The sequence below is a fragment of the Rhipicephalus sanguineus genome, unplaced genomic scaffold (assembly GCF_013339695.2).
Source record: "Rhipicephalus sanguineus isolate Rsan-2018 unplaced genomic scaffold, BIME_Rsan_1.4 Seq304, whole genome shotgun sequence".
In the NCBI taxonomy this organism is placed as follows: domain Eukaryota; kingdom Metazoa; phylum Arthropoda; class Arachnida; order Ixodida; family Ixodidae; genus Rhipicephalus; species Rhipicephalus sanguineus.
Genome location: NW_023614978.1, coordinates 113,532 through 132,402, shown reverse-complemented (window position 1 = coordinate 132,402; position 18,871 = coordinate 113,532). Strand labels below are relative to the sequence as shown.

Sequence of the window (18,871 nt, the reverse complement as noted above, 5' to 3'; positions counted from 1 at the left end):
GCAGCAGCGCAAACTCGCGTGCTACTCTTCAAAAGTCCGATACGACCGGAGTCGAGCTACGCGGGAAACGCCGCCGGACGCCTCGCGCATGCGCCGCAGCCTCCGTTTCACTGGAAGCCACGACAAGCAGCGCCACATCTCATGGTTTACTCTTTTACCTTAGAAAACAAACGGGATTTGACAATAACCATGGCATATTCAAAATTTCAGCCCTCGTTCTGGTGCGTGTAAAAGCATTGGACTACGTACAACAAAGTGCTTAAGACTGCATACGTCTAGTTCATGGCGCTCGCTAGGCTGCGCGACATACCGGTTTTTGTTACTTTTAAACGCGATTTAAAATATAATCCTACCCAGATCGCGAAAAGTATTCTGGAATCGGTCACTATAATTCACGGCCTTTTCATTTCCACTAGGATCTAATCACCCGTTCTGGCCAGTTGTCGGTCCCTTTAAGCTTTTCTTTTTTCGAATTTTCGTGCCGAACCTCCGTATAACGAAATCCTCTTTATAACGAAGTTTTTCGGGAATTTGTCAATTTTTTATATCCAGGTTTAACTGTATCTATGTTGATTTGCATCTGCCATAAGGAACACCAATCTGTTAGTTTACTGAGGGCAGACTGTAAGTGAATAATGTCGGTAGAAGTCGTTATTTGTGGCACTCCTAGGCATGTATAGCATTCAAGATCTTCTGTGTTGCCAGTTCAATGAAACTCTGATCACATGTTTTCATTAATAGCTAATTCTAAAATTAATGGTGCAGTGTACATAAAACTGAGGTCATATCAGCAAATGAATATGCATAGTCAAGAATGTTTTATATAACCGTAGCTTCAATATTTAATAAAACTTTATGTCAACAAACTGCTTCCCCCTTGATAAGCACTTGAAGATAAGCATGAATGATTAGGGGAAATCACCACCTCACTGGAGCAGTGATTTCTGCAAGATGGCTTTTTGACGTGCTAGGAGATACACACAATCCATCAGTTATGCGACTTGTCGCTATGATGTTGCACTGTTGCATGCACTGTTCAAACCCCTTATTATTGGAAGAGACACGTGGCAACTTGTCTGCACTGGCGTCAAGTGCAGTGTACTGGTGCAGCTACGCTAATTAGACCTGTTCTGCTGAAGGTGGCTTAATTGTTACAATGCTAGGCTGCTGAACCAGAAATCGGGGGTTTGAACCCGGCCATGGCAGATGCATTTTGATGAAGGTAAAATGCTAGGGATATCGGTGCACCTTAAAGAGGGGTTAGAAACTGTCTGAAGCTCCCGGCTGTAGCCTGATGTGCTTTGGGATGTTAAACCCCAGAAGTGAAAGAAGTGCCCTGCTTCCTTTCACCGCTCAGTGTGTGTCCCTGCTGCGTTTGTTTGCAGCCAACTCCGTGTTCATGAGCGACATGCCACCCCCGTACCCCGGTGTCAATGGTCCCCCCCAGTACTACCCTGGCGGCTACCCGGCAGGGGCGCCCCCGAGCTACCCCAATGGTGTGGTGCCGCCCAGTGGTCCCGCACCTGCACCGGGTTTCAACGTGCCCCAGGCTGGATACTCGGGACCCCCTCCTGCACAGCCCTCCGGACCCTATCAGTGTATGGTGCTTCACCTATCATGCCTAGGCACACTCTCCCAAATGCCACATGAGGTTGGATAATCAATGTCGCATCCGGTTGTATGAAACGAAAAGAAAACAATGGCTTTGAACAAGCAGAGGTGTTAAGAGCTGGGCCAGTGCTGCTGCAAAAGTAGCGATAATTCCTGCACCATTTTCTGAAGGCAGCTCACGATGCCACGTAACCTCAGCGTGATCTCTCATATTTTTTCAATCTGGAACTCCCTTTTATCTGCCTTGCCACCTGGTACTCCATGAGGGATGCCAAAGATGAGTCATCATTAAACAAAATAATGCATCCTTCCAGGTTCTGGTCATTCGGAGCATTTTTCAAGCAAATAGTTATTTTGCTTTTTCTTCCTGGAATGGCTTTGCCGATTGTTGCACTGAGTGGGTGGTTCAACACTTGCCCAAAAAGGTGGCCAAAATCTGGTCTCAGGTTTCGCTGTGCAAAGCATTGTGTGAGCGTAGAATCGTTCACCGAGTAGTGGGAGTTTTGGTGTCACCACCAGGCAAGGTGTGCACATTGATCTAGTCCAATCCTGGACCCAGTGCAGTGCGTGGCTGACTTGTGAGAGGCTGACAAAGCGGACGCAGTAAACCTGGGAGCCAGGCACCCAGAAGTTTCATTTTCAGTAGCACTGATAGTTGGGCGAGTTGGTAAGGGATCATGATTACGAAAGGGCGCAACGAAAGGACTCGTTGCACAGACGAAGATGACAAGACTGCGCTTGTCTTCGTGTCATCTTCTTCGTCTGTGTTACGTGTCCTTTCATTGCGCCTTTTCATAAACACAGAAGTTTGCATGAATAAAATAAGTGCGCTCTTTGTTGCACATATTTGTTGCTCTGAGTATACAGTCGAACCCGTTTATAACGAACTCGAAAGTGTCGCGAAAAGTGGTCGTTATATCAGTAGTTCGTTGTATATGGACTCGCCCTTAAAAACGTGTGCTAGCGGCCAAGCCGTTTTTTTTTTCTTTGTGCACTTTTATTAAAGTGCTAACAACCCTTTCGGTGACAAGCTAAGCCTTTTCGCGTCTTGAAGCGACGCCCGCTGCGTGCTCACGAGTGAATTAACCGCCTTTGCAATGAGCTGACACCGTTTCACCGAAGCGCGGTACCGCGACGTGGAGCCGATCATCCCTGGGTAGTTGCGTGCAGCGCGTCGCCTACTCGGGTCGCAGAGTCACTGCCGGGCCGCTTGCTGTATGCTGTATGCGCGCGTTTGTACGTTCTTCGTGCATGCTTCAATGCAGACCGTGCACGGGTGCGGCGACTAGCCTCTTCGTTCAATGCGGCGAAAACAAGCATTTTCCAAGCAACGCGCACTCTACGTCTCCGCGATGCTCTCGCGGCCCTGCACGACGATGCGCGGCGCACTTCAGTTGTCACCTAGTCAAACACGCTGTATACGCTCGCTGTCAGTGCATCGACGTTTCTCGGTGCCCGCGCCGCTCAACAGCGAGCTACTTTCGTTCTACAAAGCGACACGCACTTAAAAAAAAAAAGCGGTCTCGCATGACGCGGCGGCGGCGAACTTGCAAACGGCAGCATGGCGCGCTCGTACCGCCGTCAATCCGCAGTGTACGGCGTACGCCACACGCAAAGCCGAGTATCTACAGATGACTGTGATAAGGTTGTCGGCTATAAGGCATAATTTCACGTTCATCGACGGCCGCCACCTCGCCTTCGTTCTTTTCTGATGCTTATCCACGAAGGCATCGCCGCAATCGCGCGGAAGTTATCACCGTTCGACCGGTCTCTGGTAGACGGACAACTTTTCGCGGCACATTGTGGCGTCGACGAGTTTAGGGACGCAGTGAACCTTTTTGCGATGGAAAGCTATCGCGGTTATCACTTCTTGCATTTATGCCTTCTTGCGTTCCAAGGCATTGTTTGGTTCATCGCAGGCGGTCGTAGCTGCAGAGGACGGCGTCAGGAAAGGTTACCGTGCGAAAGCTGACCGCAAGGCTTCATGCTGCCTACTATTTTTTTTCCCTCACTGCCATTCTATCACTGAAGAAATGCCTGGAAAGTGAGCGACCTCGCTCGCAGCATCCGAAATCTGCGTGCGGTGCTCGCCGATCTGGGTATCTTAATCGCGAGTAAACTGGAGCGGGCACGCGCGAGCGCGCGCCCCTGTCACGCTTTAGAAGGCATGTCTTCACTTTTTTTCGCTTCATATGCGCCATGTTTTTACCGCGACCGTGTCCAAAGTGTTCGTTGTAAAAGTAAGAGGCTTTGAAAAAGTTCGCTATATCTGGACGCAGCTTCAATGGCTAGCGTAGGAAAATCGTAAGTGCACCCAAATATGGTCGTTATAACCGATAGATCGTTATATGTGGGATCGTTATAAGTGGGTTCGACTGTATTCATGTATGCTTCATAGTTTTACTGTGCAGCTGTGCAGAGAAGAGCAGTGATGCAAGTGCTGCTCCAATTGCTCTAAACTGATTTTGATTAGTAACTGCTCCGAACCTGCTCCGAAAGGGCGCTGGAAAACTGAAAGCAATGAACTTTGACCGTGTGATCATCCAGCGAGCCTAAACAAAAGCAAAAACAAGCTGTACGCTATCATACTAGTATGCCGCTTGTATACCAGCTGTATACCAGCATTGTTAATATATCTCTCATTTAGCTATGTACCTGAGAAGCAGACCATTTTGGTGAAATGTGTGTGAGATTAGTTCAAGATCATACTGATCAATAACTGGTGCTGTGACGAATGTGGTGTGTGGCTTACTTTTATCACTTACTTAACTTTGACCTCACTTATGCCACAAGAGGTGGCATTTTAAGTGTATAGCTAGCTCATTTAGTTGCCTTTTTAATTTTCAGTGCCGGCTGTTTTGGTGTATGAAAGTAAGATTGCCTTGATCTCATACCGTTTATAAACTGCTTCTTTGGTTACATGTGATTGCGGTTACTTTTATAATTTGGTGTTCAGCCTTATCGCTTGATTTCTGCCAGAAGTACTGGTATCTTAAATACTATAGCTCATCTTACTTAGTGTTCAATGACCATCCATGTGGTTAATTATGTTTCTTCACTGCAATCACTGTAATCACTGCAATTAGCAGCGATTGTTGTATGTGCAGTATGTTTAATAATAATATTAATATTTTTGAAATGCTTAAATTATGTTTTAAACTCCAGGAGTCACACGGAATATTTCGCCATTTTCTCCAAAAACACCAATTGCTGTTCCAAACCATCTTTTTCTGCTCCAAAAGCACTTATGGCTGCTCCAAGGCAGCATTTTTTCTGCTCCAGAATTTGCTCCAGAAAGCAAAATGTCACTTCCATCACTGGAAGAGTGTGCAACCAGCGCACCTACGGATACAGTTCAGATAGGACTGCAGGAGAACCTCAATGATACGTCCCCCGGTCTCGTGATGTCCTACATTTTACGACGAATCGGTTTGGTCTCGACAAAGCCCTCATAGCAATGATGTATTAAAAACCTCGATTATGCGACACAATTATGCTGACTCCACGTGGTACGACAACCCTCTGGTAGCGTCTGAAGAAAAAATCACCTTTTTACTCAATTCTAGTGTCCAGTGTACGTTCACGGGTTCAAAATACAAATGCGTGTAATGATGACATCTCTTTAAAACTTTCATGGACTTCTTTAAACGCTCAGCGACAGTGGCCACTGCATCACGGGAATAACCTACATCTAAAAGACGCGTAAGCTGTGCGTTCAAGCTATCACTCATTTTGTGCTCGCACGACTTGGTAAGGGCAGACGTAAGGCAAGACATGGCGATACCTTTTTTTACAACCTTCAAGTGCTTCGACAAAAAATTTAACAGCGTTTTGAAGATCTAGGAGCATACTGCCAGCACGTGGTTCTTCTGAAATGTTAAGGAAATGTCTAGAAATTGTATTCCATTATTCTGAGGCAACTCTTTAGTAAAGTTCAGCCCTCGTCCATTTAATTCAAATTTTTCGCTCACTGAGGTTACTACTTTCAAAGCCCCCACCACTACAAAAAATCAAGTAATCGTCCACATAACGAAATACCTTAATGACAGAATTACCTAAGGCACCTTCCAAAAGTTTGTCATTCTCGCTAAGGTATAAATCACTAAGAACCGGAGCAACCTTAGAATCAATACATATCCCTGATTTCTGCACATAAATGCCTTCCTTCCAACCTACCAGCGTCGACTTTAAATACATGGAAAGAATTTCTAGAAAAGCCCGGTAGAAACATCACATTTATGGTGAAAACCGTCTCGTGCCCTTGTTCATTAATACATTCATTAACACATTTTAACAAGTCCTCATGCGGCAAGGAAATAAAGGTCTTCAATATTCATACTAAAAGCTTTACAACAGCGGGGGTTCTCCTCTGAGAGAAACTGAACTAGCACCTGAGAATTGCGCATACGAAAAGGGTCTGAAAAACTCAATGAAGTTAAGCAGTTCTGCAAATAACTAGATACAGCGACTTGCCAGGTGCCTGCCTCTGAAACAATTGCTCGAAATGGAATCTCGTTCTTATGTGTTCACTGAAAAAACAATTCTAAAGTAAATGATTTAGCCTTCTTGACATTACAACCTATTCTCTCGAGATTATGTCTTAACAAAAGGTCGACAGCACGTTGCCTGACTACTGATGGTTTAAGTTTTACCGTCCTAAAATTCTTTGTTATGGCTGTTAATGCTTTTTCCGAGAGCAAGCTGTCCGGCATAATTACAAAATACCCTTCCTTATCTGAAATTACTGGCCTGAGTTTCTTCTCCAGGCAATAATTAACCAAAGGCCGGATAGGATCAGGACACTTGAGGTGCATATTAGATCCCTTGATACTAGCAACGCACTCTAAAATGCAATGGGAGCGCTCTTCTTCAGGAACTAGTCTAGCTGTTTTAAGCCGAACCTGAAACCAATAGACGTTCCGCATACAATCACTAGACGAGTTCCTGAAAAAGAGCGCTCCCACTGCATTTCAGACTGCGTTGCTAGTATCAAGGGTTCTGGCCTTTCGTTGATTATTGTGTGGAGAAGAAACTCAGGCCAGTAATTTCAGATAACGAAGGGTATTTTGTAATTATGCCGGACAGCTTTTTCTCAGAAAAAGCATTAACAGCAATAAAAAAGAATCTTAGGACGGTAAAACTTAAACCATCAGCGTTAGGCAACGTGCTGTCGATCTTTTGTTAAGGTATAGTCTTGAGAGAATAGCTTGTAATGTCAATAAGGCTAAATCACTTACTTTAGAATTGTTTTTTTCAGCGAAAACACATACCATATTTACTCGAATAATGATCGCACTCGTGTAATGATCGCACCCTGAACTTGCCGCAGCGATATGTCATGTGCCAAGTCTAGCTGATGATCATCATGTTTACCATCTGCCTACCCTTACGTTAAATTTTTTTATTCGTAATACCTCAAAGGTCCCACCTGGGACATTGCATGAGGGGTGTGCGAACGAAAAAACTGGCGGTTCAGGTTAGGTTTCATGACTTGAAAGATGGTCTTCAATGGCAGCTTTGAATTGAGCAGTGTCGGTGATGAGGGCAATATCGGATGGAAGGGCATTCCATTCTCCGGCGGTATGGAGGAAAAATGAACGTTGATAGGTGCTCGTATGTGCACGTGGTAGATACACAGCATTTTGGTGCGAGTGGCGAGAGGAACAATGTGCAGGGATGATGATTTGGTTTCCTGGAGGCAGCGAATGGAAAAATCTAAAAAATAATATTAGACGAGCAGTCTTGCGGCGAGAAGAAAGTGAGGGGAGGCAGAGCTGGGATTTTAGGGCGGATACACTTGACCAGTAGGAATAATCGGAAAGAATGAACCTGGCAGCGTGGTTCTGGACCGATTCAAGGGAATTGTTTATATTAACTTGGTGATTGTCCGAGCATCATTAGATGTAGCTTGGACCCCGAGCGAAACTTAATTAGAATTGCTTCGCACGCGCGTCTGTGACTTTTCTGTGATGAATATTTCGCCAGACTGAGAAACCCTTTGTTGTTGCGATATATATAAAGATGTATATACAGGGTGTTTTCCTTAACCAATACAGACTTTTATAAAAATCCTATGACAGTGAGGCTCCTGTCGTTTTCGCACACAAACTCCACGTCGAGGCGGAAATACTTTACCGCAGTTAACGTGACACTGTAGCATACCTGCCAACCCTCCCGAATTGTCCGGGAGACTCCCAAATTTGGACCTAATCTCCCGATTGTACAAATGTCATCTCGAATCTCCCAAAAAGTGGCCACCACAACAGAGGCGGGTTTTTTTTCTCTCTTTTTTTAAAATCACGCACGTACGTCAGCCTTTCCTGCTGTGGCGGTGCTGCGGAAGAGCACTTGCCACCACACTTCTATTTCATTGTAACCGTATCGTAGAGTACCGCTGAGTACATTCTAGGCACTGTGCATCTGGGCGAAGGCTGGCCTGGCCGTGAGAAGCGCTCGCCACCGTACCAAAAGAAGGCGAGGGAAAAGATACAGTCTCAACGGAAAAAGATTGCCAAATGTGAACGGCGGCCGGAGCCGCGGTGCTGCATGAGCGCTCCGATAATGAGACGGCGAGACTGTCGAGCACATTTCATTTTCCAAAGAAGGTGTGGCCGGTAGACTGGTGGTAAGTAAAGCCTCTCCATGCGTTTTCCGCCGGCTAGGTTAAGTAGCACCAACTCGTCCGCCCCCTCTCCCTTTACACCGGTTCCCCGCCTAGCGGAAGCCGAAGTGCCGCCATGATGTTTCTGCTGCTTTTCCGGTTGATGCACCTGCCCCATGCCTGCCAAAGCCCTCGCGACGCAGAAACACCGAGCGAAAACTTGCTCGGCGGCAGGCAGTTTACGACGAACCTCAAAACAACAACACTTGCGAAACGGAGAAGCAAATACAGTCGAACCCACTTATAACGATCCCAGATATAACGATCTATCGGTTATAACGACCATATTTGGGTGCACTTACGATTTTCCTATGCTAACCATTGAAGCTGCGTCCACATATAGCGAACATTTTTCAAAGCCTCCTACTTTTACAACGAACACTTCAGACACGGTCGCGGTAAAAATATGGCGCACACGAAGCGAAAAAAGTTAAAACATGCCTTCTAAAGCGTGAAAGGGGCGCGCACTCGCGCGTGCCCCGCTGCAGTTTACTCGCGACTAAGTACCCAGATCGGCGAGCACCGCACGCAGATTTCGGACGCTGCGAGCGAGGTCGCTCACTTTCCAGACGTTTCTTGAGTGGCAGAATGGCAGTGAGGAAAAAAAAAAATAGTGGGCAGCATGAAGCCTTGCGGTCAGCTTTCGCAGGTTACCTTTCCTGACGCCGTTCTCTGCAGCTACGACCGCCTGCGATGAACCAAACAATGCCTTGGAACGCAAGAAGGCATAAATGCAAGGAGTGATAACCGCGATAACTTTCCATCGCAAAAAGGATCACTGCGTCCCTAAACTCGTCGACGCCACAATGTGCCGCGAAAGGTCGTCCGTATTATTGGTAACGGCATGCAGAGACCGGTCGATCGGTGATTACGACTTCCGCGCGATTGCGGCGATGCCTTCGCGGATAAGCATCAGAAAAGAGCGAAGGCGAGGTGGCGGCCGTCGATGAACATTATGACTTATCGGACAACCTTATCACAGTCATCTGTATATCTGCTCGGCTGCGCGTGTGGCGTACGCCGTACACTGCGGATTGACGGCGGTACGAGCGCGCCATGCTGCCGTTCGCCGCCGCCGCGTCGTGCGAGACCGCTTAAAGTGTGCGTCGCTTGTAGAAACGAAAGTAGCTCGCTGTTGTTGAGCGGCGGGCACCGAGAAACGTCGATGCACTGACAGCCAGCGTATACTGCGTGTTTGACTAGGTGACAAATCAAGTGCGCCGCGCATCGTCGTGCAGGGCCGCGAGAGCATCGCGGAGACGTAGAGTGCGCGTTGCTTGCAAAATGCTTGTTTTTCGCCGCGTTGAACGAAGAGCTACTCGCCGCAACCGTGCACGGTCCGGAGTGAAGCAAGCACGAAGAACGTACAAGCGCGCGCATACGGCATCCAGCAAGCGGCCCGGCAGTGACTCCGCGAGTCGAGTAAGTGACGCGCTGCACGCAACTAGTCAGGGACGATCGGCTCCACATAGCGGTACCGCGCTTCGGTCAAACGGTGTCAGCTCATTGCAAAGGCGGTTAATTCACTCGTGAGCACGCAGCGGGCGTCGCTTCACGACGCGAAAAGGCTTAGCTTGTCACCGAAGGGTTGTTAGCACTTTAATAAAAGTGCAATGAAAAAAAAAAAACGGCTTGGCCGCTAAGCGCACGTTTTTAAGGGCGAGTCCATATACAACGAACTACTGATATAACGACCACTTTTCGCGATACTTTCGAGTTCGTTATAAACGGGTTCGACTGTATGTGCTTTCTCGCGTGTGCACATGCGTGCGCAGAAACAAGATGGAAGGAAAAAGCGGAAGGAAGTGGCTCAAGAACTTCCTTCCGGAAGCTCCGGAACCGGAAGCGGGCGTCGTCGTCGAACAATAGATGGCGGTACTTAAAAAAGCGGCAGTAGACGCGATGGAGGGGCTTTAGTGGTAAGTAAGCGGCCCCCATTGTGCTTTGCACTCTCGATTATCGGCGTGCTTGGGAGAAACAGCGCCCCGTGTCGCAATCTTGCCGCTCCGGCCACCGTTCAGTCATTTGCAGCAGTCGTTTCCCGTTGAGCCTAGCCAGAACTTTTGCGTCTCCATCTTGGCCCCCGCATTTGTACGCTACGCCGTCTGCCTTGGGGGTTTGCGTGTTTCCAGAGTTCAGTTAGAAGGTCGATGACGGCGTCAAAATCAAAGTACTTGCAAGTGTTTCTGTACTCGTACATAGCTGGTGTTCCACGCTTTGTGACTTCACGGAAAGGTGACAAGTACGGATTCTGTACCACGTGCGCCTGTGAACTGCCTTGATTGCCTTCACAAGTAAAGAAGTTTGGTTCAAGCAGCTCAAAACAAACATCCTTACCCCTTTCTGATGTCAGTCTCCAGTCTCGGTAATTTCCACTATGTAAAAGGCCCCCCCCCCCCACACACAACACACACTGCGGTCTCCCGAATTTTCATGCTGTGAGGTTGGCAAGTATGCTGTAGCGACTAATGAACATAAATTCGTTTATTTCACTTTTTCATTATTCACTTGAGGGCAGTGTGTTTATATTACAAAGTTGTAGTGCGTGCCAATTTATGGCATACTTGTTTTTTAGAAATCGCAAAAGTTTGCACGTAGTTTGAGATATTCATCATCGAATTGACGGCGAAACCGAAACTGATCGCCTCAGAACATGTGCAGACGCTCCACGCAAAAAAAAGAAAGAAGGAAGAAAAATAAGAAATGGAAATTATGTCAGAAAGCAAACAATAGCAAAAGAAAAGTGGCTTTGCCTCCGTACCTCAGTGCACCTCTGGAAAGGTAGACCCGAAAAACTGCAAGCAGCACTTGGCGCCGTGCAAGCACCGGAATGTTTGGCCAGCTTCGCGACTTGTTATCAATTGTTCTGTTAAGATTACACGCAGGACACGAGTAGTAAAGCTTGTTCTGGAGCTTACCGCGAGCCCCAGAGATTACTCTGGAAGGTTCAATCACTGATGTATAGACGATTTTTCATAAGAGATATGGGCACCACCACCTTGAGCTATTGAGGAATGTATTAACACGAAAGTGTTTATGTTGGGGTCCACCAAGACTTCAGTGACGTATTCCGTCACGGAAATGACGTCTAAAAACTTTACACGATCAGATGGCAAAGAAAGAAAGTTCCGTCAACAGGCATCGAACGCACGACCGCTATGTCCGCTACAACCAGGCACGCTTCCACTGCGCCACGGTCACAGGACTCTAGAAGCTTTACAAATGCGCCTTTTATATCTACCACTTTCCCGGTCGGCGGGGTAGTGTTGCCCTCTGGGAGCGGTAAAGTAAATAATCGTCATTACAAAATGTTAAAGGGGGACATGGCACTTGAAAAAAAGTTTATTCTTGATGGATTTTGATGAAACTTCCCTGAGTTTATGTATATTTGCGTGCTAACTTCAAATATGCAATTATGTTTCTAGTATGATGTGTAGTTTTAAATACAAAATATTTCATGTGCCCTTTTGGAGAGCAAGATTTTTTCTAAACTAAGTTAGCTACACAGTAAATCAGCATATCACGGTAATCTGCAAATCAGAACTGTGCGCAGTGCAACAAAATGGATGTTCTAAACACATTAGAACAAAAGTTATGGTATGCTGAACATTCACAAGTGAAATTCTAGCGTGAAATTGACTCACTCGCGAACGTTCAACGTACCATAACTTTTGTTCAAATGGGTTAGAACATCCATTTTCAGTGATTCCACTCCTGCGCCAACTGCGCCAAAGTGCGCCAAATTGTATTTACTGCGCCATCCTGATAATATCGACGAAAATGCGGCCAAACTGCGCCAAAGCCTCGGTTTGGGGGCGTCTATCACCGACAATCGCTACGGCCGGCGCGTCAGACATGTGCAGCTTGATCTTGGGGGCTGCCAAAGTCGCAACCATGGACCAAGAATTATTCCGCTGAATAAATAGCGCTCGCGCATGCGTCTCGAGTAAGCCACGATGCCATGCACGGTGCCGACGCAGCTTCTGTTCTGCAAGTCGGCTCGACAGCAAAACGCGCTCTCCGCAGAGGCTCGTGACGTCTAGGCCTATCGGTAGCAAGGAAGTGCGACGGCGATTCATCGGCGGACGTCGTCTGTTCTAGAAACGCTGCTGATAGCTCGTTTCAAGCGTCGCACGGCACGTAATGAAAGCAATGTTCAGTAATAACTACACGTGTGCTGCTAAAATGTCTGTCATCTTCTGTTTCCGGACATCGCGGAATGAAGTCTGGGATCGCTAGCAGTAGATATATGGGACAATATCGAATTTTCCTTGTTCGCGTCTATGGAAGAGCACGCGAACGGTGGAAACGCATTCACACTTTTCCTCAGATATACTTTATCCATGGATCTCATTCGGAAGAGCTTTTTCGTAATTGCTTATACCAGCACGTCCGAGTTTGTAATCACTCTGCGGTAAATACCCCCTAAAAGGCCCTGCCCTTTCGAGCTCACGTGCTAGGGTTCCAATTCGAATTTTTTGCTTGCTTTTTAAAACTGACATCTCATTAATAAAAGCATATCTCCTGGTCGGAGCAGCTGCAAGTGCGCAGCTGTCAGTAGCAGGCCCGTCGCTGACGGCCCACAGTGAAGCGGCTGCCCCATGTTACACGTCCGCCCCTCGCTTTCGGGGGTCAGAGCTGACGGTTAAAAGAACTCAGTTTCGCTTAAGGGCGAAGTAATAAATGCGATACCAACAAATTGTATTGTTCAACGAAGTAAGGCTAGCAGCTAACTCTTTTGGATCCGATCTCGCGTAACTTAACAAAACACTGGTTTAAGGGACTATGGCCGCTCCAGGAACCGAAGCGTTTTCTTGCTGTGAGTTCTCTAAACACGAAGTAAGCGTTGAGAGCGCAGCAGGTTTACGAGCCGTCTCCCGATGCCTCGAGATAGCGCGCGCGCAAGCGACTGCGCCCTTCGAACGATGCGGTCCCCTCCCCCCCCCCCCCTTCCGCTCCCCTGGTGTCCTTTCATGCTCCTAACGAAAGACGCGCGGGGCGTTTCCCTCTCTGTTTGATGAGCAATCGACGGCAGGCCCGCACGCGGGAAGATGTTATCTCATGCGCTGTCCGTGCGACGGAGACAGACGGCCGGCTAGTTTAATCTCCGCTTCAGCCGCGTTCGTCGCCAGCGGTCGCGAGCTTTACCCGCGGCTAGAATGCGCAAGGTGATGTTATTAATTTGGTCTTTATACAGAAAATTACGGCAATGGCGACGGCAAAAATCCGCGGAGAGCGTCCATGTAATTGTTATCACGATAAACATTTAAAAAAAGTCGAGGAGCCATTTCACTCTGTGAAGTGGATGATAAGCGAAGCTGTTTCGCGCATGGCAAAGAGGTGACATGGTGGAGGACAGTTTGGTATGTAAGGGCCAGGTTGTTAACGTTCAATACGCAACATTAATGCGTAATTAATGCGCATTAATGCATCAAACATTAATGCGCATTAATGCATCAACACGTAAATTGACCGTCGGCGGCGTCAGTCGATTGATGCAAAAAATAATCATCATGTGATGGCGTCATGATCACGTCATAGATCGTCAAACTTGTGACGTCATCATGGCGTCATATATCGTGATGTCACGTGATGACGCCATCGCATGACATCGTCGCTTTACACTGCTTCCGTAATTGGTCCGCCAATCATGGAGCTAGCGCAAAACCAGGTGAGGTGCAGATAGCTTGCAGAGAAGGAGGGGGAGGATCAACCCGTCGATCGAGAAGAAAAAGAACCTGGCTTTCGCCTTGGAGTTTCTTAGGGGAATGCATTAGGGATAGTTTGGCTCTTTGGCATTGAGGCACTGCTGTACATCACGGCGTTTGTCTACAATATCTGCTGATGACCACATAGATGTATTTAGAGTGTTATTTCATGAAGTGCAATTTTATTGATCCGGTATTCTGTTTATTTGCTAGTGTCGAAAATAATCGCCGAAGAGGTTAATCCAGAACACTCAAGTGCATGAGCCCTTATTTCTTTTTTTTTTTTAGCGAGTGAATATGGAGTTCTCCTGAGATGATTTTTTCATGAGATTTGCAATGAATCGAAATATTTCTAGCCTTCATAAGAGCCCCATAGTAATATTCCAGTGCTTCAATGGTATTCAAATATGCTTCTGTAGTGCACTCCAGGATGTAAAATTCACTGCTCCAGAGTGCTCCCAGATGCAAAATTATCTGCTCCAAAGTGCTCCAAGATGAAAATTTTGCTGCTCCAAAGTGCTCCAAAACGGAAATTTTGCTGCTCCAAAAATTGCTCCAAATCAGAAGTCCTCGGTAGCATCACTGCATTTTTGTTGCACTGCACACAGTTCTGATTGCAGATTATCGTGATATGCTCATTTACTTTGTAATGCAGTCAGCTTAGAAATAACCTTGCTCCCCAAAAGGCACATGAAATATTTGTAATTTAAAAAACTACACATCATAATGGAAAAATAATTGCATATTTGAAATCGGCACTCAAAATACATAAAGTCGCCAAGTTTCATCAAAATCGATCAAGAAAAAAAAAAGTTTTAAGAGCAGTGTCCCCCCTTAACAGCGCATAGAACGATTAGGAAGGATGAGACAACAAGGTAAAGAGTGCCGTTTGAAACATTTGAAATGAATCCACACCAACTTGCCCAAGCGTCAACCCTTACAAACTATAATTCGTCATTACTGTGGCCTCCGCGATTTAACACCTGCAACGCGTTACACGTCCGTCCCATTCGGCGAGTTTTGAATAGAAGTTCAATTTTGTCAATGCCTTAACATACCGCGAGGTGGCAATCTTAGCCCAAGCATCGTAAAAGCATCGGCCTCGCTCATAGCATCACGCTAATCCAAACCAAAATGGCTCTGCGATGTGCGCCTGCCTCACCTGGCTGTAACACCGCGTTCCTGGCTCACGCACTCGCTCCGAGAAAAATCGTGGCCGGGGCGGGGCGGCACGATGTGCTTTCAGTCCGGCCGTGGTGTTCAATCACATTTCAACATGCCACGGGATGGCGACCAAGTTCTGCGTCCAATATGGGACTCTCTTCTGGCTCTCTTACCTTCTTCTCTGATTACGCTTTCACCGTTAACTACTACAGCTAGCACAAGGTTTTGCTGAATCATTTAACACGGGTGTTAGTCGTCGGGATGGAGATGTACCGCCATCATCACAGTGGGTGTATCCACGTTAAACGGTGCTATAGCTGCCAGACATCAATATACATTGTGCACACTCTCTTATATCAATGTACAGTAAACATTCATTACAGTATAACCTCATTACAACAGACCTTCATAGTGAAGAGGATTTTGGTCTGTTCTAAAGGGAGTATGTAAAATCCAAGTACTGTTACAACAGACTTTTATGTAAACGCTGAATGGGTCTGTTATACAGGAGAGAATTACGAGTCACAAACATGGTCTTATTTTTAACGGGGAACAAAAAAATATGCGATTTTTGGAAAATCGCATTTTCAGTTTCTGTAGCCCATTTTCTATCTGGTTTCAAAATATCTTCACTGAAAACTACGTAGAAGTGCTATAAAATTTTATATTGCGTCTGCCGACTTGGCGAAAATTGGTGAAAATAGCAAAAAAAAAAACAGCGTTCTTGAATATTATAGCTTGGCAACGGCGCAACCAGTCGCCACCATTTGGACTCGTCGTAAAGAGCATTTCTCAGTGTTCAAGTTCTCCGTTTCAGCTGGCTTCTCTATTCAGTTACAAGCGTACAAAATGCACATGCTTGAAGTTAAATTCAAGGATTGGCTGCTTCTGCCGTGATGCTCGCTTCGGGATCGTCGTCTGCTGCTTGTGCGTCGCGAGGTCGTAGCTGTCGAACATTGCGCTACTTAGTGACGCGTTCGCACTCGTTCTGTGTTCACGGGTCGACGATGCTGCAAGTGGAAGCTCTATCATCATATTACGATAGCGCGCCGCACTCGTCGCAAACGTCGCAGACGTGCGACTGTAATAGCGTTGACTCGTACCCGCTGTTAGAGGTTCTTCTTATCAGCACTTCGGAGCTTATGACGATGACCACCGCGGGACAACTCTTTGTACTTGCAATCGAGCATGACGTACTTTGAAACATCGGGCACCGCGGCCACGCACATCGCAACCGAGCTTTCTACTCAATGTCGTGGCTAGGCCTAACTCCGCTCACGGTGCCGATGTACGAGACAAATCCGAACTTTGCGGGCAAGAACATCGCGCTAGCGGACATGCAAAAACGAAGAAGCCGCAATGTCCTTCGTCGCAAGCAACGAATCGCATCGCCCACTGGCTCCTCAAAACCGCGGATGGGCATTTTGCACATCGGCAGCGGACCCCCCGGCCAAGCTCGCCGCGCAGCGACCCGCTCGGAGAAGCAGTGGCAGCGGATAGCAATTTCGCGCGTCAGTGTCCCAAAACGCAACACCAAGCACGCTGCGCGTCGATTTTTTGTCGCTTCAGCTAGGCATAGCTGATCATTTACAGACCGGAGATCGGCGGTCTTCGTTCTTAAATCGGTATGTCGACATCCGCGGCGCACTGTTCCCGTCCCGAAAGTATGCTAAACGATGTTTGAAGTTGGAAGTTATTGAATTTGGTATGTCCTGGTAGAAAAGTCCGCTCTAAAGGAGACCTGACCACCTTGCTGGCCTGACATTTTAGTCAATTATATCCGAATGTCCGTTGTACCAGAATCCGTTGTAAATGAAGCTCAATCAATGGAACAAATACGGAGGTCGGCATAACGCCGCAAATTGGCATGTAATATCCGAATGTCTGTTGTAAACAGATCCGTTGTAACGAGGTTATACAGTCAAACCCCGCTACAACGAAATTGACGGTGCTCAGAAAAATGTTCGTTGAAGCGAACATTTCGTTGTAGTGAAATCGAAAAAAATATGGCTGACCTGAGCTAGTAGAACAGTGAAACTTTTATTTCCAATATTCAAAAAAGTGTCTGCTGCTTCCTTTGCGTCCCCAGCAGCGTTACGACGCGATTCTCATATATGCATAGCGACGCCACGTTGAAAAGCACGCAGAAACAACGGCTTCCGCGAACGAATCAAACAAGCACGGGCGCGCAACACGAACTGCACAGTTGCACCAACACGCTAACACTAACTATTCGCCGACAACGGCGACATGCAGGCGTGCTATCGCGGAGTGATGACTTACGCATTGTTCTATGCTATTCTTATCCACCACTCGCGGCTGGCTGATCCCGTTGATAACGCGGACGAATTGTTGCTCCGACCACCGGTCGCACTGGCCAAGCGCGAAAAGCACGAAAAGCACGAAAAGCATTACCATTGGAAAAGGCACCATTCCACGACTGCACCACAGGGCTGCTCGCGTTGCGGATGTGGCGGATGTACATACCGTCGCTCTGACCACTAGCGAAGCGCGAAAAGCACGAAAAGTATTGGAAAGGCATTGGAAAAGCTATCGTTTCGCGATTGTACCCCAGTGTCGACAACTGAGCTTTGGCTTCGGATTGTCTCCGACTCAGAAGCAACTCAAGCCAGTTGCGAAAGCAGGGCAGTCTGATCGCCGTCGCTATCAAGCAATGGCGGCCCCCATGCTCAGTCAACAGCGGCGGTTTCTGGTGGTTCCAACACGCGATTCAGACTTTGAATTCGTATTTTTATGTTCTAAAATGCATCAAAATGTCCGAGATTGTGTTTATTGCACGGTAAATTAAATTTTTGAGCCCCGAATGGCATCGTCAAATTTCGTTGAAGCGGAACGGCAGCAGAAAAAGTGTTCGTTGTGGCGAGCATATTTATGCATTGACGCCTATGGACTGTTGACGGGGAACCGAGAATTTTTCGTTGTACCGGAAATTTCGTTTAAGCGGAGTTCGTTGTAGCGGAGTTCGACTGTACTGTACTTCTGTAAGGGCACGCTTTACTTTCGTGTTATTCCGATTCCTATGACAGAGGGATCAACCATCTTTTTGTTATTTTTATGCCTCGTGACTTGTACTTATGATAAGGTCAGAAAACGTCGGGTGCACCGTGCCAACCGTAGCGTATGCGTCCACTGCAGCACTGTTCGTTTAGTTGTTCAAGATACAAAACTACGAAGTTAGAAAAATAAAAATAAACCACGATATGATTATGAGGGATGCCGCTGGAGCGCTGTGGAAATTTTGACCACCTGGTTGTGTTGAGCGTGCGCCTAAGTTAGTATTTCGCATCTATCGAAATCGCCGCGGCCGAGACTCGATGACCTTAGGGTCAGCACTCAGCACCATAGCCACTAGATCATCACGGCGGGCAAAAAATAGCAAGGTTAACATCTCAATGTGGCCGCATCGAAACCTGTATGTACACACAGGTCACCACCCTATGGGTGCTACCCCTCTGATAAAGGGAGACTGAAAGCCCTGAGTGGTGAAGCGTGGACGATAAATTCCGGCGCTATTTGTTCGGGCGCAGATTCACCGTAGTAACTTATAATGCTGCCTGAACGTGGTTATTTTCCAAGTAATAGCTCAAGTAGAAATTTTTCCGGTTGTTTATTACGCTACAAGAATGTGATTTCGACGTGCGTCATCATGCTGGGCTCTCAAATAACATCACCGATATGCCATCTTACGCAACCCACTCGCATCATG

At 47.0% G+C, this 18,871-nt stretch overlaps 1 protein-coding gene across 1 annotated transcript in view; it reads left to right on the top strand.

Moving 5' to 3' along the window:
* LOC119376978 (WW domain-binding protein 2-like) overlaps nucleotides 1–18,871 on the top strand; it is a 152,083-nt gene that overhangs the window by 87,677 nt on the left and 45,535 nt on the right. Inside the window, 1 exon segment of the mRNA XM_037646630.2 lies at nucleotides 1,386–1,598. Coding sequence (XP_037502558.1) covers nucleotides 1,386–1,598 — 213 coding nt within the window.